Source organism: Bos indicus x Bos taurus, chromosome X (genome assembly GCF_003369695.1).
Source record: "Bos indicus x Bos taurus breed Angus x Brahman F1 hybrid chromosome X, Bos_hybrid_MaternalHap_v2.0, whole genome shotgun sequence".
Classification (NCBI taxonomy): domain Eukaryota; kingdom Metazoa; phylum Chordata; class Mammalia; order Artiodactyla; family Bovidae; genus Bos; species Bos indicus x Bos taurus.
In genome coordinates, this window is record NC_040105.1 from 4452841 (window position 1) to 4479818 (window position 26978).

The window sequence follows — 26978 nt, forward strand, 5'->3', positions numbered from 1 at the left end:
AGGACACCGGAAGAGCTGGATTACGCCCAGGCCACGCACTCGCTCAGCTTCCTTTGACGCATCTGAAATGAACACCGTCAGGGCGGGCAACAGGGCCATTCGAGCTCCGGCCCGGCGCCTCACCAAGGGAATCTCCTGCCCTGCGAGCTAGAGCCCCAACCCCTGCCCACCCCCCCAACCCCGTCCATGGTTTTGCTGCAAATGTCTTCACGCAAAGCCAGCAACATGGTCTCCTTGTCGCTGCTTGCACACACACTCGCCAACCTGCAAACACCGTGTTTCCATGAACAGGGTGCCGGGCAAAGGAAGGGCTGCCTGGAGGTGGAGGCAGGCAGGCAGCAGCCTCCTCTTTGAACTCCCGCGGCCACACGATTCAGGAGGTGACGGTCCAGCATCTTGTCCTCTCAGCTGCCAGGATGGGCTGGAAAACAGTGCTCCTTCTGGGAGCCTCCCGGGAGGTACCAGTCTGCCCAGGGGGAGGGGGGTGGCGCCTCGCTTCGCCAGGCTGATCAACAGCAACCTGCAGTGCATATAGGAGGTGGCCCTTCTAGAAGCCGCTTTATCACCTGAAGGGGTCAACATTAAGTGGGGCGGGAGGGGGGGGCAGTTCTTAGGGAAAAGAACCCATCTGTGTGGAACCTGTAGCGGGACGCTGAGCCCGTGGACACGGACACGTCCTGACATAAGAAGCAGAGCCGCTCGGCCCCCAGCCCCTGCCCTGCCAGCCCTGCGGCTTCAGCTCCAACTCTGCGGCTTAGCGGCTGGCCTGCATCCACTACTGAGCTGAACTTGCCGTGTATGGGAATCATTGTCCCTCACTGACACTCAATGATGCTTATGGCTGCAATGTAAAAAAAAAAAATTTTGGTCTTTGCCCCCGGTATCCGCCAGGCTTCTCTGTTCACGGGATTCTCCAGGCCAGAATACTGGAGTGGGCAGTGGGTAGCCAGTCCCTTCTCCAGGGGAATCTCCCTGACCCAGGGATGAAACCTGGGTGTCGTGCATGGCAGGCAGATTCTTTACCGTCTGAGCCAACAGGGAAGCCCTACTTTAACTTTCCTGCACAGAGCTCCTAAAACCCTTGACATGTCCTGGGCAGTGAGCACATTTTCCACGTCATTCATACTAATCCCCTTTCAAGCATGCCTGAGTATCTGGTCCCTAGATGGACGCAGGATGCGCGGGGTGGGGGTGGGGGGGGGTTGTTGATGGGCTCCTGGCTGTGTCCCACCCCAAGGAGCGATTGGAGGGCTCCTGGCTGTGTCCCACCCCAAGGTGTGATTGGTGGGCTCCTGGCTGTGTCCCACCCCCACCCCAAGGCGTGATTGGTGGGCTCCTGGCTGTGTCCCACCCCAAGGCGTGATTGGAGGGCGGCCACTTGTAGCCCATCCCCTCATCTGCACGGCCAGCAAAGGATGCGTTTATTTACCAACGGCCAGTGAATTAACTGCCGGCAATGGAGCCTCCACAAACACCCCTGGAAGGAGGTGCCAAGGAGGCATGGCACTGAAGACAGGTGGGTGGTGGAGGCTGGTACACCCAGTGGGCCTGAGCACTCCAGCAGCCCAGCCACCCGCCCCTCACCCCACACAGCTCTCTGCTGCAGGGTTCCTGGGCTGTATTTATATCACGTATCTGGCTGCAGGACGTCTTGGCTGTGGCAGGCAGAAGCTTCGTTCTTTAGCTATGGCGTGCGGACTCCTAACTACGGTGACGGGGGATCTAGTTCCCTGAGCAGGGATAGAACCCAGGGCCCCTGCATTGAGAGCCCAGAGTCTTACTACTGGGCTGCCTGGGTAAACCAGTGAAGGCAAGCACAGTGTCTTCCTGAGTTCTGAGTCGTTCTAGTGAGTTACAACTGCCGAGGTAGTGGGCTCTGTGGGATCCCCAAGCTTGTGGTCGGCCGGGGAGAAGTGTGGGTGGCTGCAATGCCTCCGTTGGTGACTGGCGTGTGAAGTGGGGGCCGTCCCTGGGACCTGAGCCGCTAAGCCGGGGTCTGCACTGACTCCAGGGGAGCTCCTGTCCTAGGTATACTGAATCGTGGGAGGTCCAGTGCGGGTCTGAGATCAGGCACAGGCTGGGGCTGGGACTGGTGGTGCTGGTTCTGTGTTTCGATTGCCCTTATAAGCTGAATGCAGCAAGTCAGGTCCTAAACCCAAAAGCAGGTCATTCAAGAACGCTCCCCCATCTCCTGCCTCTGGAGACTGGTTTTGCAGTAACAGTCCTGAGGCTCTGATTTCTGTGGCACCAGGCTGGGTCCCATCACCGGCTCACTGGTTAGTGGGAGGGCACAACGGTGAGAAGACCTTCCAGGGAAACGCTCTTCCCTGCACGGGTTCCCCACAAGGCACCTGATCCAGGATCCTGGAACCAGCTGGGAACGCCGCACCCCAGTGGATACACGCCCTGCCTGGCGGAGACACCCCGGGGTCACCAGGAGCCACGCCTCTGGAGAAGCCCCCAGATGCTCCGGAATCCACACCTGCGGACAGCCGAGGCTCCGCCCTGCACCTCAGCAGCCCCAGTGCGCCATGAGGCACCACTGCTCACCGCCAGCCTGTCCCAGACTCAGACACCTCCTCCGCTCCCCACGGGGGACCCTGCGTGATGCAGGTGGAGCTCCTCTGGCAGCCCTTTCCAGCGGGAGAAACACACAGAAGCCTGTCGACCGCTCAGTGAAAACCAAGCGCCCTCGCACGCACCAGCTCGGCGGTGACGAAGTATCACCGAGAAGAGCGCAGGCAGAGCGGCGGTGAGGGTGGCTGACCGACGTCAGAATCACCGAACCGAACTGCACATGCACGTCCGGGTCTGCGCGTCACAAATGAGGATGCCGCAGTCCCGTGTCTCCAAAGGCCCCTCTTCCCCGCTCGGTGCCCATAGGCCACGCTTGGTCAGCTCTAGACGCTCTGGGACCCCCCGGGCACCCCGTGCGGTTCAGTCTGGTGGGTCTCTCCAGCCGAGTCTCAGGGCCTCCGCGCTGCCCCCCACGACGTGCAGGGCCCTCCCCAGGCATGGCGCTCCCACTGCCTGCAGTGCCCTCGCCTCGAGTCTCAGGAGCCGCGCAGCAGCCGTCCGCGTGGACACGGAGAGCCCCCGACCTGCACCGGGTATCTCCCCCATTCCCAGCCACGCTGCGTACCTTGTTTGCGGGAGGAGCCGGAGAAAAGCGGCGCGCGCAGGTCAGGAAGATGTCGGGCTCAGGCTTCCCGCTCCGCACCTCAGGGTCGTCGCCCAGCACCACGTGGTGGAAGAGGCCGAAGAAGTCCTGGTGGCGGCTGGTCTTCAGCTGGAAGGACGCCGTCCCCGAGCTGGTGGCCACGGCACAGGGCACATCGTGCTTCCGCAGGTGGCGGATCAGCTTCTCCACGCCTGGGTTGGGGGCGGGGGGTGGAGGAAGGGGGACCGTCAGGGATGAGGGGGGTGTGTGCAGGCCTCGGCGGTGGAGGGGGGTGGGGGCGACGCTGGGCCAGCCCCATTCCCCCCAGCCTGCAGCCTCGTCTGATCTCACCGCTGTCCTCACAGGGCAGGGATGTCAGCACGGGGACATCTGCACTCAGCACTGACATGGAAAAGCAGTTCAGGGCTCGGCGATGGCCTTTCCCAGAGGATCAGAGGCGACTACTGGGATGGCTGGTGCTCTGCTTGCCACGCCGGTCAGAGCAAGGGCTCCCTGACGGCTGAGCGGGTAAAGAATCCACCTGAACAGTATCTACATACAATAGCTAGGACGTGGAAGCAACCTAGATGTCCATGCACTGATGAATGGATAAAGAGGCCGTGGTACAAGTATACAGTGGAATATTACTCATACATAAAAGGAACACATTTTAGTCAGTTCTGATGAGGTGGATGAACCTGTAGTCTTTTATACAGAGTGAAGTTAAGTCAGAAACAGATACACCGTTATGTATACTAACACATATATTTGGACTCTAGAAAGATGGTGTTTACCGTATATTAAAACATATGTGGACTCTAGAAAGACGGTGCTTACCGCATATTAACACATATATGTGGACTCTAGAAAGATGGTGCTTACCGTATATTAACACATACATGTGGACTCTAGAAAGACGGTGCTGATGAGCCTACTTGCAGGGCAGCAAAGCAGATGCAGACACAGAGAACAGGCTTGTGGACACAGTGGGGGAAGGAGAGGGTGGCATGAATGGAGAGAGGAGCATGGAGACACATACATTACCGTATGTAAAACAAGACAGCCAGGGGAATTCGCTGTACGACTCACAGAACTCAAACTGGGGCTCTGTGACAACCTGGAGGGGAGGACAGGGTGGAGGTGGGAGGGGGTTCAAGAGGGAGGGGACACAGGTACACCTGTGACTGATCCATGTTGATGTAAGGCGGGAATGAAAACAATGCTGTAGAGCAATTATCCTTCAATTAAAAATAATAAATTAAAAAAAAATAAAAGAATCCACCTGCAATGCAGGAGACGCAGGAGATGCTGGTTCCATCCCTGGGTTGGGAAGATCCCCTGGAGGAGGAGAATAGCAACCCACTGTGGTATTCTTGCCTGGGAAATCCCATGGACAGAGAAATCGCCTGGTGGGCCACAGTCCATGAGGTCTCAAAGAGTGGTACACGACTGAGCAACGAAAGCTCTACCACTATCAGAGCAAAGCCGGGCAGCTGCCAAGAACTGTGACAACGTAGAGGACATGGACAAGTTCTTCTTGAAGAGGAACGTTCTTTGGAAGAGAGCTCTTTGACAGCTCACTCGGGAACACAGCGATAACGTAACTAGCCCTAGATCCACGGGAAAGAGACTGAATCTAAGCTAAGAACCGTCCCAGAACTGGCACCGCACGCCCTCGCTGGTGAACTTACCAAACATCCCAGGAAGAAACCACACCAATTCTCAGGAAACCTCAGAAAATCACGGGGAACACTTATTTCCCAACTCGTGTTTTTGAGACTGGCACTTTTCTGATACGGAAGCTAGAGAAAAACATACAAAAACTACAGACCTGTATGTCTTGTGAACACACACACTTAACCTCACACTGAAGCCAACTTACAACCACTATGAAAGTACCCTACTTGAAGAGTTGCTGTGGGGTTGGAACCTGTTATCTGAAAATATTAAAAAGCCACACTGTTTAATTAGCTTGCAACAACTAATGACCAATATGTAGAATTACATTAGCTAAATTTCCATAAAAAATCTTCATGGAATTGGTGAATTAAAAGGATGAAAGAATGCCTATGACAAATATACATCCAATAATCACCTTGGTCTGGATATGGTGATTAAAGCTGAGTATCAACATGACTGGCATTAAAACAAAAGGTTCAAGTTGTATGACCCAACAGTAAACCAGCATACTAAAAAATACTGGAGCATATTTAAATACATGCTTCCTCTAAAACCTACTGGAAAAAGAAAATTTTGCTGGAAGAGTCCTCTGATGTATTGATTATAAAAATTTAAATATGGTTGATCTCACTTTAGCTTATACTTTAAGTATTTCTAGTTCTGTGACTATTTTGTAATGCACTAACTTAACGGGGCAATACTAACCAAAATAAATACACACCAGCAAGCCTACACTGGAAAACAGAGTCAACATTGTTATCCATAGGGGAATGAATAAGTTTTTGGATGACTGTTAAATTTTTTTTTTAAGATCTGTTGCTTTTATTTATGTATTTATTTTTGGCTGTACCGCATCTTAGTCACGGCACGTAGGATCTCCGGTGCAGTGTCCAGGCTTCCTCCCTAGCTGCGAAGCACGGGTTTAGTTGGCCCATGGCGTGTGGAACTTACTTCCCAGACCAGGGAGCAAACCTGTGGCCCCTGTACAGGAAGGCGGATCCCTAACCACCGGAACCCCAGGGAGTCCGGGAAAGACTCCTTTTAAATCAGATGAGCTCCGTGAAGATGTCCGAGATGGTTACAAACATGAGCCCAGAGTCAGGGAGGCTGAGCACAGCCCGTGGCAAGCAGCCCCATGTCTGGGGCTCGGTTCTGTCCTGGGATACAGCGACGATTAGCGTTCCGGGTGGTGACGCTGTGAGGGAACACCTGTAAAACACACCACCCATAAAACCACACACAGCAAGGCAAGGCCCCACAAGATGGTAGAAGCCATGGTCGCCACCAATCCATCAAACTCAGGTTACTCGTCAATCATTCAACTCTCCTGGTATTAACATGCTACTGCCCGATTACTTCAAAAACTTTTGTGTCCTTTAAATACCCTACGCTGACTTTTTCTTAGTCTCTCTGCGAAGTAAAAGACTAGAAACATGATGGGACTTCTGTCCTGCACAGAAGCTCATTAATTAGGTACATAAATGAAACCCAGCCAGCAGACAGCTGGTAGCCTCGGGGTGCTCGAGTGGGTTTCATGGCCGGGCACAGACAGATCGCTCTTGCTACACAGAATGAGCATTCCCAGGACTGATCTACAGGGAAGGAAAGAACTGTCGAAGATCAGCGATGCTGAGAGCTGAGTGTTTCTGCCTGACTTCATCCAAGAGGCTTCGGGCTGGTGAGGAGAGATGTGGAGGCTGCCAGGAAAGTGGGTCTGCACACGGAAGAGCCAGGAAGGTGGTTCTGCACACGGACGCGTGCAGAGAAGGTCGACAGGGGACACGGGTTCTTTCAGCTGCTGCCCTGAAATTCAGGTGCTGGGTGGCTGTATCCAGCAGCCCCCCATCTAGCTCAGGCGTCCTCTGTGACACTTCACCTGAGCCCGCAGACACGTTGTGGTTGGGAGCGGAAAGGACCCAGGGTGGGGAGACGACACTATTCAGGGACGGGCTCAGCACAAGGGGACCGCGGAGCAGCCGCGGAGTCTAGAGTCCTGCGGGGAGGCGCGGGGGTGGGGCGGCAGAGTCGGGGCTTGGTTGATGGAACCACCCGGGGAGAGAGCAGACACCACGCCATCCTGGCATAGGGTTTGCCGCAAGCCGGCTGCCCCGCTCAGACCTCCAATCCGAGCATTCCTGGACACGAGGCTCGGTCCCTCCTCATCGCAGCCCGCAGGGTGGAAGGGAGACCCTTCTCCTAGACAGTGACAGTGCCCCTGCCTGGGAGGGGACAGGCTGGCACCAGCGTGGCACAGGCCACAGGGGACGCCTTCAAGGGCGGTGGGTGCAGTGGTGGGCCCCGAAAGAGACGTCAGGGTGTTCTGAACATGAACTCACCTGGGACCTGGGTCTGAGCAGAGGTGAAGGTCCTCACCCCTGGGGTTTCTGACCATGAACTGACCTGGAATAATGAGGGTCTGAGCAGACGTGAGGTCCTCACCCCTGGGGTTTCTGAACATGAACTGACCTGGGACGTGGGTCTGAGCAGAGGTGAGGTCCTCCCCACTGGGGTTTCTGACTGTGAACTGACCTGGGACAATGAGGAGACCGTCTATGCGGAAGTGAGGTCCTCACCCCTGGGGTTTCTGACCGTGAGCTGACCTGGGAAGAGGAAGGTCTGTGCAGAGGTGAAGGGCCTCACCCCTGGGGTTTCTGACTGTGAACTGACCTGGGACAATGAGGGTCTGTGCAGAGATAAGGGTCCTCACCCCTGGGGTTTCTGACCGTGAACTGACCTGGGACAATGAGGGTCTGTGCAGAGATAAGGGTCCTCACCCCTGGGGTTTCTGACCGTGAACTGACCTGAGACAATGAGGGTCTGTGCAGAGATAAGGGTCCTCACCCCTGGGGTTTCTGACTGTGAACTGACCTGGGATGAGGAGGGTCTGTGTGGAGGTGAAGGTCCTCACCCCTGGGGTTTCTGACCGTGAGCTGACCTGGGACAATGAGGGTCTGAGCAGAGGTGAGGTCCTCACCCCTGGGGTATCTGACCATGAACTGACCTGGGATGAGGAGGGTCTGTGCAGAGGTGATGAAGGACATTCAGAATGAGATCAGCCCTAAACCCAGTGGGAGTTCCCAGTTGGCTCAGCGGTAAAGAATGTGCCTGCCAACGCAGGAGACACAGGGGATTCACGTTGGATCCCTGGGTTGGGAAGATTTCCCTGAAGAAGAAAATGCCAACCCACGGCAGTATTCTTGCCTAGAGAATCCCATTGACAGAGGAGCCTGGCGGGCTATGGTCCATGCGGGTCGAAAAAGGAGACTGTATGCGCCTGAGCAACGCACACATGCACTCAGCCCAGTGACGTCTGCCTTCCTCTGCTCCAGCTGTTGTCGTGCAGCCCCATCGGCCTGGCTGCTGTGTAAACACGGAAATCTGTTTCTCACAGGTCTGCAGGCTGCAACCGAGACCAAGGCACCCACTCAGGGTCTCCTGAGTGGGCCCTCTTCCTGACTCACGGCCACCTACCCCGTGTCCTGATGTGGGGGGTGGGGGGAGCGAGCTCTGAGGGGCCTCTCACTGAAGGGCGCTAATCCCATTCCTGGGGTGCCACCTTGATGATCTCACCACCCCGCAATCAGGTCACCTCCAAATACATTAACACTGTGGGTCAGGACTTCAACTACATGAACTCAGAGAGACCCACAGACATTCGTAACAGCAACTAGGGCCCTTAGTAACTGGTGTCCTCACAAGAGGAAGGGCAACAGGCACAGAGAAGCCACGTGGAGACAGAGGGAGGCGGTCACCAGCCCAGGGACGGACACCTGGAGCCACCAGAGGCTGGAAGAGGCGGGGCAGACCCTCCCCTGGAGCCTCTGGAGGATCCTTGGCCCTGGGACGACTTGACCTCAGAACAGGACTTGACTTGAAAACAAGATCTTTGCAGATGAGAAGTAAAGGATTCTGAAATGAGGTCATTTGGATGAGGGTGGCCCTAAATCCCACAATACGCTCCCCATAAGACACAGAAGAGACACATGGACACGGAGGAGAAGCCACGTGGAGATGGAGCTGTAGACAGGAGGGAGGCAGCCACCACCAGCCCAGGGATGGACGCCTGGAGCCCCCAGAGGCTGGAAGAGGCGGGGAGGAGCCTCCCCTGGAGCCCCTGGAGGGACTGTGGGCCTGCCTACACACTGACCTCAGCCTTCCAGTCTCCAGGACTGTGCCTACATAAATTTCTGTTGTCCCAGGACACCACATCTGTCGGTCATTGGAATATCAGCCACAGGAAACTGATGAAACGGACCCAAGGTAGGAGCTTGAGGTGGAGACTAGAAACAGGGGGCCGTGATTATGAGAAGGAGTTGTAGTTCATGACTGCAAATACAAACGTGTGCTGGCAAAATTTTGACAAACAGTTAGCCCTCAAGCATAAAGCTCAGGAAAGAAAGAGAAGACACACAGACACACACAGGAACAACAGGGGAGCACCGGTTCTCGGCAGCAGTAGGGAAAAGCCCCCGGAATCTCCAGCTGCCACCTTGGACCCCGAGACCAGGTCTCTCTGCTAGAATGACAGCCAGGAGGTGCAAGGGGGTGGCAACTTACAGGAGCAGGTTCTCAGAGCAGGGCTCCAGATGACGGGGACAGAGTGAAGGGACAAAGCAGGCGATCAGACAGTTAGCCCTATGAGGCAACTGGAAGCACAAAAAAATATGGGAGACCCCCGTAAGTTAAATGATCACTCAGGAAAGGAGAGCTGCTTAACCACACAACCAAGCAGGCTTCGCTCAGTTCAGTCGCTCAGTTGTATCCGACTGTTTGCAACCCCCTGGACCGCAGCACGCCAGCTTCCCTGTCCATCACCAACTCCCAGAGTTTACTCAAACCCATGTCCATCGAGTGGGTGATGCCAACCAACCATCTCACCCTCTGCCGTCCCCTTCTCCTCCCGCCTTCAATCTTTCCCAGCATCAGGGTCTCTTCCAGAAGTCAGTTCTTCGCATTAGGTGGCCAAAGGATTGGAGCTTAGCAGCAAAACCACGCAACAGAAGCAGGAGACTTGCCCCCAAACAATAAAAGGGCGGTGGCATGAGACCCACATCCCGCCCAGTGAGCTCAGTGACTTAGTCATGCTCTGCCCACATGAAAAAACAACTCTGTGAAATAGCTTGACCATGCAAGACAAGAAAACTCCCCTGCCCAACGTGGAGGAGGAGCTGATGATGGAAGCGTGACATCTACTCAAGAATGAGGAAAAAGGTGGTCTTCTCCTCCTCCCTACTTTTCTTTTGATTATAAAACTGTGGCTGGCCAAGTTCTCGGGGCGTGACAAGTCTTGTCCACCTGCTTGTGAGCCTCACAGGCGTCTTCTCATTAGCCACGAGTATCTACCACTCTGCTCTCTCTGAACTCCTCTCTGTGCTGAGACAGAAAGGACTATGGTACTGGAGCTCTTCAGAGCCCCCCCACCCCGCCCCGAAACAACATCCCAACCGTTGCACTGACACCTCTGCCCCTTCAAAGAGCACCCTGAGCAATGCCTGGATTTCAACATCATTGTGGATTTCTAATCAGTTGCTTTGGAATGGCATGACCACAGGCTATGAGCTCACATTCCAGGGCAGATAAAGGGGATAACCTCCTGCTGACTCACCCTGAGGGCCACTCTCCTTTCAACTGTGGTGTCTGACTCTTTTCGACCCCCTGGACTGTAGCCTGCCAGGCTCCTCTGTCCCTGGGATTCTCCAGGCAAGAATACTGGAGCGGGTAGTCATTCCCTGGGGATCTTCGTAATCCAGGGAGCAAACCTGAGTCTCTTTCATCTCCTACAATGGCAGGGGGGATTCTTCACCACTGGCACCACCTCAAGGGTGGATCTTTCTGACTCAGGGATCCCGCATTGCAGGCAGGATCGTTTACCATCTGAGCCACCAGGGAAGCCCCCCTCAAGAGTGGGGTGGGTGGCTCAGGGGCATGGCACAGCCTGGAAGAGGACTCTTCCTATGAGTCGGCATTGCCTTTGAGGGGTGCGTTCTCCAAATCCTGCCCTGCGAACAGTGCAGCTCTGCTCGCTGGAGCCCCTGCCAGTCAGAAGCCAGCTCTGAGCATCTGTGGGCAGCTTACTTAAACCTCGCAGGACTGCAGAGCATCACCTGGGAAGTGCAGGTGCTAAAATGACCCGAGGCTGACACGCAGGCACACGTAAGAACACACAGAGGACCTGACTTCTCAGCTAGTCCCTGACACGCCTCAGGCTCATAAAGGAGACTCACCTCATGTACAAACCAAAAAAAAAAAAAAGAACCTGTCTCTTCCTATAAAAGTTGCCAAGCAATGTAATTTAAATATTTCAGGATTTTCATTCTATGCATCAACTGTTTACTTGATTTGGATGTTGGTGAATTTTTTTTTTAGTTCCTTTTTTAGTCCCTGACACGCCTCAGGCTCATAAAGGAGACTCACCTCATGTACAAACAAACAAAAAAAAAAAAAACACCTGTCTCTTCCTAGAAAAGTTGCCAAGCAATGTAATTTAAATATTTCAGGATTTTCATTCTATGCATCAACTGTTTACTTGATTTGGATGTTGGTGAATTTTTTTTTTAGTTCCTTTAAGGGATGTGTGTGTGTATACACACATCACACAGGTATCCTAAGAAATGTCCTAGAAGGAGGCATCCTGAATGGCTCAGCAGCGTGCGCATGCTAAGCCAATCCAGTCGTGTCTGACTCGTTCTGACCCCGTGGACTGCAGCCCGCCAGGCTCCTCTGTCTGTGGGATTCTCCAGGAAAGAATCCTGGAGTGGGTTGCCGTGCCCTCCTCCAGGGGATCTTCCCGACCCAGGGATCAAACCTGGCAGGAAGGTTCTTTACCGCTAGCACCACCTGGGAATCCCTGTTAAACAGTAAGTAATGGGGTTTCCCAGGTGGCTCAGCTGGTAGAGTCCGCCTGCAATGCGGGAGACCTGGGTTCGATCCCTGGGTTGGGAAGATTCCCTGGAGAAGGGAAAGGCTACCCACTGCAGTATTCTGGCCTGGAGAATTCCACGGACTATATAGTACGTGGTTTAAGAAAGAGTCAGACACAACTGAGCGACTGAACTGAACTGATCTTGTAAGACCTGAAATTTATTTGTATATAAGAAAAAAAGATGAAGACATTTTAGTCAACTCTACGACTGGACGGACACGAGTTTGAACAAGCTCAGGGAGATGATGACGGACAAGGAGGCCTGGTGTGCTGCAGTCCATGGGGTCACATGGAGTTGGACAGGACTGAGCGACTGAACTGAACTGAGACGCATGGGTCCTAGTCTGATTATGGACTGCGTGGAGAAGGAGACGTTTCTTTTGTGTCTCCCTGAGCACCCACTCAGCAGCAGCTGCACGTAAGGGTTAAGTAAAGGAAGAGGAAGTTACAGAGGGACCCTGAGAAAGCGAGTGCCTTCTTGCCAGGGTGGTGGAAGGTGTATTCACCAAGTGGGGTGGCGGGAGATGGTCATGCTGGCTGACAGCCATGGGGAACTAAAGGTGGAAGGCAGATGAAGAACAAAACAGAAAAGCCAAAGGCAGACAGGTGGAAACAGACAAGAGGCTCAGGCACCGGGCCTAGAAGAAACAGGCCCAGGTGGACCGGGCCCGGGGCGCCCCCCAGGGAAAGTGCTGCCCACTGGGTGGCTGCGCTGTAGTCTTCAGGGCGCTCCCGAGAGCAGCGTCAGTGAATCCCGAGCCTGTCCTGGCGTGAGGGACTTCGGAGCCCCGGTGAGGACCTGTCCGGGTCAGGCCTGTCTCCACCTGGGACCTGTCCCCACGGGCAACACCCAGGCGACACTCCACGGTGGCGGTGGACCTGCATTCCTCAGGGGCCCATGTCACGGGGCAGTGCCTCTGGGCCAGCAGTCCTGGGCGGGGCCTTGTCCCCGTCCCCTCCACGGGCCCGAAGTCACGTCCTGGGCTTTTCTGTGGGAAATCCCCAACCCCCACCCCCAGGGAAAAAGAGCAGGAAAAGCAAAGAGCCACGGCAACAGCAGACCTTCTTGGGGGTTTCACACCATTAAAAACCACAGACTTTATTTACCGGCCTTCCGAACCAACTTACTCCTGCTTAAACGATGCCAAAACACATTACCGTCATACACCTCCAAGAACCCGCGACTGAAGCAATCTTCTCCACAATACGGTGCAGGTGGACTTTCCTAGTGGTTCAGGGGTGACAAACCCACCTGCCCACGCAGGGGTCAGGAGTTCCAGCCCTGGCTGGGGAAGAAAGACCCCACAGCCCGTGAGACAACTAAGCCATAGAGCTCATCCTCAACAAGAGAAGCGACACCGCTGTGAGAATCTCGCACACCACCATCAGCAGCCTCTGCTCGCCTCCGCTAGACAAAGCCCACACGCAGCAACGACGACCTCGTGTAGCCAAAACTAAAGAGATCATTTTTTTAATTAAAAAACAGTAATTAAAAAAAAAAATACACTGGAGGTTATCAGCACCCTTCACGGGGAACACTGTTCTGACGGTTTCCTTACATTCCATGTCAAAATTTTTCCTATGTAAAACCACATACATTTCAAAATATATATATATATATATATATATTTTTTTTTGGTCAAAAATTTTTGCCACTGTTAAGAAGATGTCTATTCTCAGAAAATAATTAGACCCTTGGCTGACTTACATTCTGTTTCATCACTAAGGGATGTGGTAAATGCTTACAGGACATACTGGACAAAAGTACTTCTGTCCTGATGGCAGGAAGGGACAGTCAGGGAATTTGGGATGGATGTGGACACACTGCTGTGTTTCACATGGAGAACCAACAAGGACCTGCTGTCCAGCACAGGGAACTCTGCTCAATCCTCTGTAATTACCTTATGGTTTCCAGAGGGGAGGATGGGGGAAGGGATAGTCAGGGAGTTTGGGATGGACATGGACACACTGCTGTGTTTAATATGAAGAACCAACAAGGACCTGCTGTCCAGCACAGGGAACTCTGCTCCATGTCATGTGGCAGCCTGAATGGGAGGGGAATTTGGGGGGGCATGGATACATGTACATGTACGGCTGAGTGCCTTCACTGTCCGCCTGAAACCATCACAACAGTGTTAATCAGCTATACCTCAATAGAAAATAAAAAGTTAAAAAAAAAAGTACTTGCCTCCTAGAACATCCACAGCCGATTTTAAAGAGAGGTGTCCACAGCTCATGAGGAGGGAATCAAGTCACTCATGCCTGGCCTCCAAGCCGCACAGGCCAGCCCGACCCTCCGTGAGGCGGGACCCAGGCAGAGCCGCACGCACCTCATAATCAGGGGCCGGTCACCCTGGTGACGGCCCAGGCCGACCTCCTGCATCACTATGGCAGGGCCTGTTTCCCAGGCAACCTGCCCTCCCTTCCGCACTAAGGACCTGCCGGGCCACAGCGCTCACCTGAAGGCAGAGCTGCATCGTCAGAATGAAGGACGTCTGTGTGAGTGGCTCAGTCGTGTCCGACTCTCTGCGACTCCACGGACTACAGCCCGCCTGTCGGTGGGGATTCTGTAAGCAAGGATGCTGGAGTGGGCTGCCATTTCCTTGTGCAAAATGAAGGACGTGGGATTCATAAAACACCCTCTCTACAGACAGGCTCCTTCCTCTCATGGGCTCAAGGTGCCTGCCCCAGCTGGAAATGCCCCCGCCCCCCAAGAAAACACCCGAAGAGGGAAGAGAAACGGAAGTCAAGGGCTCCACCTCGATCATCCTGAGCTGCATGATGGAGTCAAAGCGGCAAGGGGACAAGAGGAACACCTGATCTGGACAGACGGCAGTGGTCTGTTCCTGGCTACCGTCACCGCTCCCTGGACTCCAGACCCGGGAGGCTGCCTTTCCGGTGGGGCTCGGCTTTGGCTCACATAAAAGAGGTGCTGGGAGGGAGGCGGCACAGATGGCAACTCGGGGGTGCAGCACGTCTCTCTGAGTAGAAACTAGATCTCTGTCCTTACCGTGTCTGTGACTGGCATGAGATGTATGCAGAGACAAGAGTCTTCCAGGCGACTTCAGCAGGACTAAACCGTCTAGGAAGAACAAGTTCTCATCTCATTTCTACACTGGAGCTGGTTTTAGGGTTCCGTTCTCTTCAGTGATTACCCAGGATGAGGTATTATTTACATAATATCTGGTCACTGGGAAAGCCAAGATGAGGATACTACATGGACTGGATCACCAAATAGACTCCATAATATAGACTTGATGGCATTCCAGCCAAACTACCAGGCTAGCTGCAGAAGACATCGTTTTCTTGGAATTGTAGTAGAATATATCTCAAGTATGGGCTTCCCTGGTGGCTCAATGGGAAAGAATCTGCCTGCCAAGACATGGATTGGATCCCTGGGTTGGGAAGGTCCCTGGAGAAGGAAATGGCAACCCACTCCAGTGTTCCTGCCTGGGCAGGCCCATTGACAGAGAAGCCCGGTGGGTTATAAGCCATGCGGGTATCCAAGAGTCGGATACAGCTTAGTGCCTAAACCACGACCATCATGTCTCAAGTTTATCTTAAAAAAAAAAAAAAACGACACAAAAATTCTGGAAGGAAAACCACTTGAAAGGCTTGGGTGGATAAAGAAGAAAGAGGAGATTTGCGTGCCTAAACCAAGGGTGCTTTGTATGTTAAACAATGCAAGAGACTCCATGTCAAATACAAACAATATAGACTTAGCTGGATTACTGAAGAAAAAAAACAAACACCAGGCTTATAAATACAATCAGAAATGAAAGCAAGGACACGAAAACCAACAGCACAGAAATAAAAGTGATTCAAAGAGAATAATGTGAGAACCTGTAAGCAGACACACTGAATAGCCTGGAAGAAACAGATGAATTGCTAGAAATATACAAGCTATCGAGATCAAAGCAAAAGAAAGTCTGTTCAAACCTCTATGTGTTATGGAGATTAATTCAGTAATCAGAAGCCGTCCGACAAGGAAAACAGGACCAAACAGATTCACCGGAGAATTCCACCAGACTGTAAAGAATTACCACCAACAGTACTCAAACTCTTCCCCACAATTAAAAGAGGACGATATACTCCCAAGCTCATCCCATCGGGCCAGCGTTACCCTGGCACCAAAGCCAAAGAAAGAAATGACAAGAAACTGAGGCAAACACACTCAACAAGACACTAGCAAACTTATTTAAGTAGCACATTCAGAGGATTCTTCTACACCGTGAAGAAGGGGGATTTATTTCTGGAGTCTCGAGGACGGTTCAACATACAAAAATCAACGTGACACACCGTGTTAACAAAATGAACAAAACCCAAAGGATAATCTCAACTGAGGCAGAAAAAGCATTTGGAAAAAACTCAACACCCTTTCATGACATAAACACTCAAACCAGGAATAAAAGAAAAGTACCTCAACATAATAAAAGCCATATATGAAAATTCCATAACTAACATCATACTCAATGTTAAAAGGCTGAAAGCTTTTTCTCTGCAATAAGGAACAAGAAAACAACGCTTTCTCGTCTCACTTTTATCTCACACAGCACTATAAGTCCTAGCCAGAGCATCTAGGCAAGGAAGAGAAATAAAATACATCCACATCAGAAAGGAAGAGATGAAGTCATCTGTTTGCACATGAAATGATCCTAAACGTAGAAAACTCTAAAGATTCTGCACATATACATAAGACCATAGCACTATTAACAAACTTCAGCAACACTGCAGATGACAAAAATCAACATGCAAAAGTCAGCTGTATTTCCACACATTAAACAAGGAAAAATCTGAAAAGAACATTTAAATAAACCCACTGAGAAGTGCATCAAAGAGAAACAGAAGAAGGTGAAAGTCCTGTAATGCTGAAACTACAAGATACTGCTGGAAGAAACTGAAGAAGACACAAAGAAAGGGAAACACTTCCCAGGCTCATGGGCCGCAAGATCTGATCATCTTTACAGTGCCCACAGTACCCAAAGTGGTCTACAGATTCAGAGGAATCCATACCAAAATCCCAAGGCACTTTTTGTTGAAATACAGAAGTCAATGCCAACATTTATATGGACTCTCAGTGGAACCTGAATAGCCATACACCATCTTGGAAAAGAAGAACAAACTTGGAGAATCTCACACTTCCAGGTTTCAAAACATATTACAAAGATATGGTAATCGAAACAGTTTGGTGCTGACATAAAGACAGACATATAGACCAATGGAATAGAATAGAGAGCCTGGAAATAACTCTTCACACATGCAACACCCAGGTGATCTTTCAACAAGGCTCCCAAGACCACTCAATGGGGAAAACGACAGTCTCTTCAACAAAGTGTGTTTTGGGAACATGGATATCCACTTGGAAAGAACAAAGCTGGACTCTTATACCATATGCAAAAATTAATATAAGGTGGATTAAAGGCCGAAAGGTAAGAGCTAAAACTACAAAATTCCTAAAAGACAACAAACAGAAAGAAAGCATTAAGATATAGGATCTTTTTTTTTTTTTAAACTCTTGGCTATGACACTAAAAACTCAAGCAAGAACAGAAATAGTCAATGGGAGTACATCAAACGTAAAAAGTTCTGGGTATCAAGGGACACACTCAACAGAGTGAAGAAGCAACCTCTGAAATGGGAGGAAATATCTGCAAACCATGTAGCTGATAAGTGGGTTTGTATTCAGACTTTATTATATGAAGAATTCCTAGAACTCAACAAGAAAAAAAAAATCAAAAAATGGGCAAAGGACTTGAATAAACATTTCTCCAAAGAAGACACACAAATGGCTAACAGCAAGAAACAACGCTCTATGTCATTAATTATTCAAGAAATTCAAATCCAAGAGATAATGGCTTCACACACATTAGGATGGTTCCTATCAAAAAGAGAGAAAATAACCAGAGTTGGTGAAAATGTAGAGAATCTCGAACCCTTGTGGACTGTTGGAAGAAACATACAATGACACAGCCAGTCTAGAAAACAGTCGGGGGACCCTCGAAACACCACAAAGGGAATCACCTTATAATTCGATAATTGTGTTTCTGGGACTGTACCCCCCCAAAAAAAATAAATAAATAAAACCAAGTTCCTGAAGAGGTATTTCTATGCACATGTTCACAGCAGTGGTTTTCACAGTAGCCAAGAGGCAGAAGCAACCCAAGTGTTTATCGACAGATGAACAGATAAGCAAAGTGAGATCCATCCACACAATGGAGTATGATTCTGTCTTCAGAGGGAGAGAAGCCTGTCGCACGCTGCACGTGTGGAATGAGAGCGCTGACGAACCTCGAGGTTGGCCACAGGAGGGCAAACACTGAGGATCTGTGCACGTGCGCTCACTCAGGCAGCTCTGACTCTGGACCCCATGGACTGCAGCCCGCCAGGCTCCTCTGTCCACGGGAGTCTCCAGGCAAGGACACGGCAGTGCGGTTGCTGTTTCCTTCTCCAGGAGATCGTCCTGACCCACAGACTGAACCTGTGTCTCCTGCACTGCTAGGTGGGCTGTTTAACACTAGCGCCATGTGAGATACCTAGAGTAGTTCAAATTCACAGAGACAGAAAGCAGAAGGGGAGGTCCCTGGAGCTGGAGAGAGAGAGACAGAGGAAGGGATGGAAGTTAGGGTCTATTGGGTACACAGCTTCAACTCCACAAGGTAAAAAGTTGAGAGAGATGGATGCTGTTGCTGGTTACACAACCGTCTGAACATTCTTAACGCTCAGCTGGCACACTCAACAATGGTAAGATGATAAACTTTTAGCTAAGAACTTCTGTGACGTTTATTAATAGCTGTGCTTCCATCACTGAAGCTTGTCAGCATCCCCACGTGTGCAAACGGCCCAGAAAGGCAGCTGGTGAAGGGAGTGTGTGTCATGGTGCTTGTGCTCATATGCCGAGGTACGTGTGTGTTCACATGTATTTCCGTGACATAACGTGTATATGTGTGACATAAGTGTGTGTGTGTGACGTGTTTGTGTGTGTGACATATGTCTGCATGTGTCTAACGTGTGTGTGACATTCACGTGTATGTATGTGTGATGTACAGGCGTGTGTGTGTGTGTGTGTGTGTGTGTGTGTGTGTGTAATCCAAGAAGAGCCCACACGGTTTCTTTGTAATACCAGGCAGCAGTAATAGCAAGGTCCTTTCCAGGAAACTCACTAGTTCCAGGGGATATTCAATCTGCCCCTCTGGATATATGTATAAATGCAGATAATTACATGTGTTTCAAAAAATGACCATGACTCATGTTAATACCATTTTGAATCCAAAATTACTGCTCTGACTGTAAACTTTTTTCTCCCTGAGCACCAGGAATTCTAAAGACTGAGTAATTCACCTTTCTTCCTAGAAGAATCTTAAAATAACACTCCATTTTTAAGCCATTTTGGTCCCTGTAACCTAGAACACTCTTGACCTCCTCACTTATAGTAAGAAATAGCAGGCAGTTCTGTTGTTCCATCTTCAGCTAACAAGCCCCAGGGGAGAAAAGTCATCTTAGCTCTCAAAGGAAAACAAGTAAAGGCCACACAGACATGTTAGAACTGAATGACACCTTTAACTCTTAAAATAAGTTTTTTTTTAAACTTCTTTAGGGAGATTTAGCTGCTTGCCTATCATCAACATGTTCAAGTTTGCATAGCTGCTGAAACATGAATTCTCTATCTGATTGTGAAAAGCAAAAGCCACCTATTTGAAACTCGGAAGCAATTCTCTCAGGAATGTGATCTCTAGGTCACACTGACATGAACAAAATGCAAATGTTTTCGGGCCTCAGGAATCCGTGAAAAGAACATATATTAAGAAAGCTCAAAAATGACAAGCACATGATGCTGCCGTCCTGTAGTCGCTGAGTCACACCCAACTCTTTGGTGACCCCATGGACTGTAGCCCGCCAGGCTCCTCTGTCCGTGGAATTTTCCAGGCAAGAACACCGGAGTGGGTGGTCATGCCTCCTCCAGGGGATCTTCCCCGCTCCGGGATCGAACCTGAGTCCGCTGCACTGGCGGGAGGGTTCTCTTCCACTGGGCCACCCCGGAAAACCCACAGCACGTGCCAGCATCCTCCAACGTCTCTAATGAGTCCCTCGGAGCCTTACCAGGAAGGGCATCTTCCGAGTTCTCAGGGAAGAGGAGAACGCTAGCGCGCCCCCTGGCAGGCTGAGACCTGCCGCTCAGAGCCCCAAGCGCACTCCGGGGACCTCACCTGGCATGAGCGCGGCCGTGGGGAAGACCTCCTTCAGCTTGGCCTGGCTCACCTCCACCAGCTCCTCCGCGGACATCGGAAGCTGCAGCGTGTCTCTGATCAGCTGGGCCGCCTCCAGCGCCTTCTTGCCCATCACCAGAGACTTCACGTCCCAGCTGTACTTCTTCCCGTAGCACCCGCAGATGTCCTCAAACACAGCTGAGTAGAGCCGCTCGGTATCTGCGGAGACGAGGGGGCCGAGATACAGCGGCGTTGAGGGATGTGTTCACGGCGCGCAGAGCCCGCGTTCAGAGCAGACAGCTCTCGGGAGCGGGGCCCGTGGACATAGGGGAAACGCTGGCGGGTTTGGAGACTCAGACGGTGCCCCGGCGGCCTGCCCTCTGCTGCGCTGGAACCTTACAGGGTGGGAGGGAAAGGAAGTCTGTGCGCAGCTGCGTCCAATGCCGCGCTCCTGTGGACCGTGGACAGCCAGGCCCCTCTGTCCGTGGGATTCTCCAGGCAAGAATACTGGAGTGGGGCCCTCCCTGGTGGCTCGGTGGTGAAAGAATCCGCCTGTCAATGTAGGGAACATGGGTTCAATCCCCCATCTGGGAAGATCCCACCTACCTTGGAGCCACTAAAGCCCTGAGCCACCACTAACCGAGACTGGGCTCCAGAGCCCGGGAGCTGTAACTTACTGAACCCTGTGTCGCAACTACTGAAGCCCGCATGCTCTAGAGCCTGTGCTCGGCAGACAGAGCCCACGGCAGTGAGAAACCCACGCACGGCATCTACACGGAGGCCCCCCCGCTCTCCGCAACTAGAGAAAAGCCTGCGCGGTAACAGAGCTAGTACAGACAAAAATACATTATTTAGACTAAAAAAAAGAATACTGGAGTGGGTTGCCATTTCCTCCTCCAGGGGATCTTCCAGACTCAGGGATCGAACCTTCGTCTCCCACACTGCAGGCGGATTCTTAACCGCTGACCCACCAGGGAAGCCCCGAAATGTCTGCGTTATGGTTCAAGCGTCTTTTCCGTTGACAGGCACATTCTGCTGAGCCTGACCACTACTGAGACTTGGCGTCCTGATGGAGCACCCGCGAGCGTGCACACTGCAGCCTGTGTGCAGGGCCTGCACCGCGAGGGACCGACCGAGTGCTCCGCGACCCCTGCAATCACTCCGGCGGGAGCGGGCGGACGCGGGTGCGGCTCTGAATGGAGCCCCTGCGTGAGCACCGATGCCCGCCTGCACCTCCCAGGAGGAAGGCACAAGTCCGGTGCTCTCCATTTCCGCCCCCCACCCGCAGCGGTCCTGTCGTGCAGCAGTAGCGGCGGGGGTTCCCTGCAAGGTAACTTGATTCTACACTTTGCGGCGAAGTGCACGGGCCCCGGAGACCACCCCCAGCCACCCCAGCCCGAGGCAGCATCTCCAGGCAGCTGACCTGCCCTTCCCAGCCCGCTCTGCTCTGGTTGGTCCTTCCTGCCTGCAGCCCGCTTCCTAGGAAGGGGCCCTGGACACTTGGCCAGTGGCGGCAGGACCCAGCCTTGGACAAGGAGCAGCAGCACAGAACGGCTTTGCTTTCTCTGCTTTTCAAGGCAAAACCACGTATAGCTGCGTATCAAGTACAAACTCATCTTCAGTGCTTTAACTATCTGCTGCTAAGCCACTTCAGTCGTGTCCGACTCTGTGCAACCCCATAGACAGCAGCCCACCAGGCTCCCCCGTCCCTGGGATTCTCCAGGCAAGGACACTGGAGTGGGGTGCCATTTCCTTCTCCAATGCATGAAAGTGAAAAGGGAAAGTGAAGTTGCTGAGTCTTGTCCGACTCTTAGTGACCCCATGGATTGCGGCCTACCAGGCTCCTCCGTCCATGGGATTTTCCAGGCAAGAGTGCTGGAGTGGGGTGCCATTGCCTTCTCCGTTTAACTATCTGGGTCCTCCCTTTTCTACCATGGGCTGGATATGGGGAGACAGTGGGAGGGGACACCGTAAGAGACACACAACGAGCAGATCCCTTGTAGCTGTCAGTAAAGAATCCGCCTACAGTGCAGGAGACCTGGGTTTGATCCCTGGGTTGGGAAGATCCCCAGAAGGAAATGGCAACCCACTCCAGTATCTTTGCCTGGAAAATCTCATGGACAGAGGAGACTGGTGGGCTGCAGTCCATGGGGTCGCAAAGAGTCAGACACGACTAAGCGACTAACACACTTAACTTACGAAGCAGCTCTCAGATCTCCATTCTGGTACACACCTGACTGCTCTTGCTCAGGCATGACCCCGGGGTTGGGTGACACGTCCGTTTTGGTTCCCTTTCTGGTACAAAGGAAGGTGAGACTTAAAGACAAGTCCTCCTGGGCTCCTTGGTGGAGGAAGCCAGTGTTTGGATCGTAACCTGAGAGGCTCAGATTTCTTCCAGAAGCCCCCCTGCATGTCATCTCTCTGAAGAAGTCCCAGCGGAGAGGGAAGGGCTGGCCCACGCCTCTGGGGGACAATGAGGAGGGGTGGCCGTATCGAATGCTCGCTCACATCCCGCTTCCCTCAAGACCAGGAGGGCTCTGCAGGTGTGCAGAGGCAGGGCCTGGCAGGCAGCCTGTGTATACTTTGCTTTCTTCCTGTGAACACTTTTCTTCCAGCAGCTGGGAGAAAGAGACTAACAAGACAGTGCAGGCACTGAGCGAGTGAGAAACTACCGCTGGGTTTGGAAAGCACGCAGAGTGCCAGGAAAAACAGCAGAGGCTGGGCGAGGAGCACCACTCGGGACTCGCCATGAGCCAAGTGCAGGAGGAAGAAATGAGCAAGAGAAACGACAAAGTCTAAAGATGGAAAAGAGCTGTATTCTTTTAAAAGGCGTTACACGCTCTTCCTCTAAAGCTGGTGCTTTTCACTTACAAGGCCTAGAACAGGGGGATTATAAATCTGCAGAAGACTCTGCAGTCACGTAACTCTTCTTCACAATGTAGATGAAAATCACGCCAAACCTTCGGTGAGATAAGCAAGGATCTCAACACATTGTCAAACTCCTCCGATCCGGCAAAGAGTATACCAGCAGACGACAGCGTACAACCAATGACAGGGACAGTGCTTTGAAGGGAAAGTTCTCCCAGAAGCCAAAATAAAAAGGAAGCAGTGCGCTTCTCTGGTGGTGGTGGTGTTCAGATTCTCAGTTGTGTCCGACTCGTTGCAACCCCATGGACTGCAGCACGCCAGGCCTCCCTGGCCATCACCAACTCCTGGAGTTTACTCAAACTCATGCCCATTGAGTCGGTGATGCCATGCAAGCATTTCATCCTCTGCCGCCCTCTTCTCTTCCTGCCTTCAATCTTTCCCAGCACCAGGGTCTTCTCCAATGAAGTCAGTCTTTTTCCTGGTGGCTCAGAGGTAAAGCGTCCACCTGCCAATGCCGGAGAAATGGGTTGGATCCCCGGTCTGAGAGGATCCGACTCAGCCCGTGCCCTACAACTACTGAGCCTGTGCTCTGGGGCCCGTGAGCCGTGAGTACTGAGCCCACATGCGCCCCCACCACAGAAGCCCAAAGTCCCCAGAGCCTGCGCTCTGCAACAAGAGATAGGAGAAACCTGAGCACCACAGCTAGAGAGCAGCCCGTGTTCACCGTGACTACAGAAGAGCCCACGGAGCAAGGAAGACCCAGCACAGCCAGAACTAAACAAGATCATTTAAAAATAAAAGTAAAAGAATAATTCAAAGGAAGGAGCGCACAGCAGCCGTGCCCAACCGTCCCATGCACGCACGGCCTCCAAAGCTCCGGGCTCTGCACCTTGCACCTGGGTTATTTTTCACGGGAAGCTCGCGCGTGGTCTGCAACGAGCCACAGCCACACAGGGTGCTCCCCTCCGCCGGTGTGCTAAAAAAGTACCGCACGTACACCTGGGCCTCAGTCCTGGGGGCAGTAAGGAGAGACGACACTCAGGCAGCAGGTGAACGGGCCAGGTGGGCAGAGACAGGAGGGCACTGGATGCAGGTGTGAACCCAGCCCAGAGGCCCGGGTTTTCCTCACAAGCTGCAGGCTGGGCCCCCAGGTGCTGGGGTGTGCACTGACCTTTAGGGTCCCCGAGCTGTTACCACAAAAGGCCTCAGCACGCCTGATCTCCTCTCCACTTTGTCTGGGGCTGAGGTTCCACTGCGCAGTACTGAGTCCAGCTGATCACAGAGGACGTATTTACACGTGTTTACCCCGGCCTCTGAGGACGGCATCAGCATGTGTTTTGCCCTATGAAGACGGGAAGGAGGGAGGGCAGTCCCCGCTTATAATTCAGCTGGATGACCGGGACTTGCATTGTTTTAGAGCGAAACACCCCAAGCAGAGGCTCCGTGACCAGTGTGCAGGGTAAGACCTGCTTCCTCTGCACACCCCGACTGCTTCCTCTGCACACCTCTTCCTCTCCGAACCACACCTGAAGGAAGCAGACATGTCCTCAGCCTCCCTCCCCGACCTGGGGTTTCTTCCAGGTGGGTGGGGGCCACAGGGAGCAGACTCTGCCCGCAGGCCGGGGTGCTCCCGAGGACTCAGGTTGGGGGCGGCGGGTGCTCTGGGGCCAGCGGCCTGGGTTGGAGGCCTGCTCTGTGGCTGACCAGCAGCTGGGAGCTGGGGACCCGTGCTCAGGGCCCAGGTGGGGCCTTGGCTAACCTCTCTGTACGCTGGGGGTGCAAGAACAAGGATACGCCTACTGGGCGTCTGTGTCACCTGAGCGGGGAATCTGTGCCGAGCCCGGAGCCCTGAGCAAAGCGCCGGCACCAGCGTCACCGGCTGGAGCCCCTAGGGCAGGAGGCAGGGGCTCCCAGAGGGAGGTTAGGCATCCTCTGGGAGTTAACAGGAAGGCAGTTAAGGATCTGCTGTGAGTTAACAGGAAGGCGACTGCAAGGAGATCCCACCAGTCCATCCTAAAGGAAATCAGTCCTGAATATTCATTGGAAGGACTGAGGCTGAAACTCCAATACTTTGGCCACCTGATGCGAAGAGCTGACTCATTGGAAAAGACCCTGATGCTGGGAAAGATTGAAGGCGGGAGGAGAAGGGGACGACAGAGGATGAGATGGTTGGATGGCATCCCCGACTCAGTGGACATGAGTTTGAGCAAGCTCCGGGAGTTGGAGATGGACAGGGAGGCCTGGCGTGCTGCGGTCCATGGGGTCACAAAGAATGGGACACGACTGAGAGACTGAACTGAACTGTGAGTTAAGAGGAAGGCAGTTAGGGATCCTCTGTGAGTTAAAAGGAGGAGGTTAGGGAGCATCTGTGAGTTAAGAGGAAGGCAGTTACGGATCATCTGGGAGTTAACAGGGGGGAGATTAGGGATCATCTATGAATTAAGTGGAAGGCAATTAGAGATCATCTGTGAGTTAAGAGGAAGGCAGTTAGGGATCCTCTGTGAGTTAACAGGAGGGTGGTTAGGGATCCTCTGTGAGTTAACAGGAGGGTAGTTAGGGATCCTCTGTGAATTAAGAGGAGGGCCGTTAGGGATCCTCTGTGTGTGAAGAGGCAGTTATGAGTTCTGCTTTCTCCCTGTCCACGACAGCTCACACACGGCTCCTGCAATGGCAAGGGCCGTATGATCTGAGAAGTTAAGAGTTCCTTGTTCCAAATGTTCCATTAAAAAAAAAAAAAGGCAGTACCCATTGGGAATCCATTCACCAAAGTTTCTATCACATGTTCCCAGCACATCAGACTAGCTCCACAAATATGTGTTAACAAACTGCCCGACCCAGTACCGACACAGAACGCGGTCTGCCCAACCCCGTAATCCATGTCTCCTTGCAGCCACCTGACCCTCCACAAGCCAACCCTCGCATGTTCCCACTCGCTGGTAGGACCCCACTCCCTAGCTAGCTCCGTTCACCTCTCCCCACCAGGTAATAAATACACAGGGTTTTATCAGGCACCTGTTCCATGAGACCCACTGAAACAACATATGAGACACAAACATCCTTGCGAGCTTAAATACATACTCAGAGATTGCAGTCAAAGGCTTTCATGTACTCAATGAAGCAAGTAGATGTGTTTCTGGAATTCTCTTGCTTTCTCTATGATCCAATGGATGTTGGCGATTTGATCTCTGGTTCCTCTGCCTTTTCTAAATCCAGCTTCTACATCTGAATGGCTTCACTGACTCAGTGGACATGAGTCTAAGCAAACTCTGGGAGATGTTGAAGGACAGGGGAGCCTGGCATGCTGCAGTCCATGGGGTCGCAGAGAGTCGGACACAACTGAGCGACTAACTGAACAGCAACGGTGACTGCAACTGGAAAGCTCCCTGATGTTTGTTGTCAAAAAAAAAAAAAAAAAAAAGGAACAGTCACCTGGGGAGGTAGAGGAAGCTTTGCAGAACGAGTGACTGAAAGGCAGTACGTACATCAGAGTATTTTTCTCCACTGAGACCCAATGATACGTGGCCCTTTGCTGACCCCAAGGCCCTGGGAGTTCAGGAAAGTCCTCTCAGACCTTGGAGTGGTGGCAGACGGTGTGTCAGACGCCGCAGAGAGGGGCCCGGTGTTCTGGGGAGCAGAGAGAGAAAAGAGGACGGGGAGGTCACGGAGGCTGCCTCCACCAGACAGCACTCACGGCCACGCCCGGGACACTCTGGTGTTCCCTCCCAGGGCCGCCAGCTCCGTGTGTCATCTGCGCACACGGAAGAGACGGGAGAAGCGTGTCTAGTCCGTGCAGTTTAACCTTTACAGACGCGCTTGCCTGCAAGAGCCAGCAGCTTCCTTGTGTTTAGGAATGTAAGAGACCTAAATGAGTAGTTAACAAGCGTGAAATGATGAGTCCCGGTAATATTTGCTTCAAATTAGGAGCTTGCTTGCTCTCAGAGGTTTTGAGAACAAGTATTTCAGGGTGTGATGGACTGTTTCTTGTGGCTGAAAGCTAGCCAGTTTCCAACTGTGAAGGAGTAACAATAAACGCAACTCTTTTAAATGAAGATTGGTCATGATTTAACCAAGTGATCTTTTCTCAAGTGAAAGTTTTGATTAGCATTTAGTATGGTTCAGTGGAACGATCAACCACCTCTAACAGA

The 26978-nt window shown here is 52.4% G+C and overlaps 1 protein-coding gene across 2 annotated transcripts in view; it reads right to left on the reverse strand.

Moving 5' to 3' along the window:
• The window catches only part of PUDP (pseudouridine 5'-phosphatase), a 67476-nt gene that overhangs the window by 15658 nt on the left and 24840 nt on the right, over positions 1–26978 (reverse strand). For both annotated transcript variants that reach the window (XM_027533077.1, XM_027533078.1), the window contains exons 2-3: positions 19966–20184; positions 3143–3372 (exon numbers count right to left, since the gene is read on the reverse strand). In XM_027533077.1, the coding sequence (XP_027388878.1) occupies positions 3143–3372; positions 19966–20184 (449 nt within the window). The remainder of the gene's footprint in view (positions 1–3142; positions 3373–19965; positions 20185–26978) is intronic.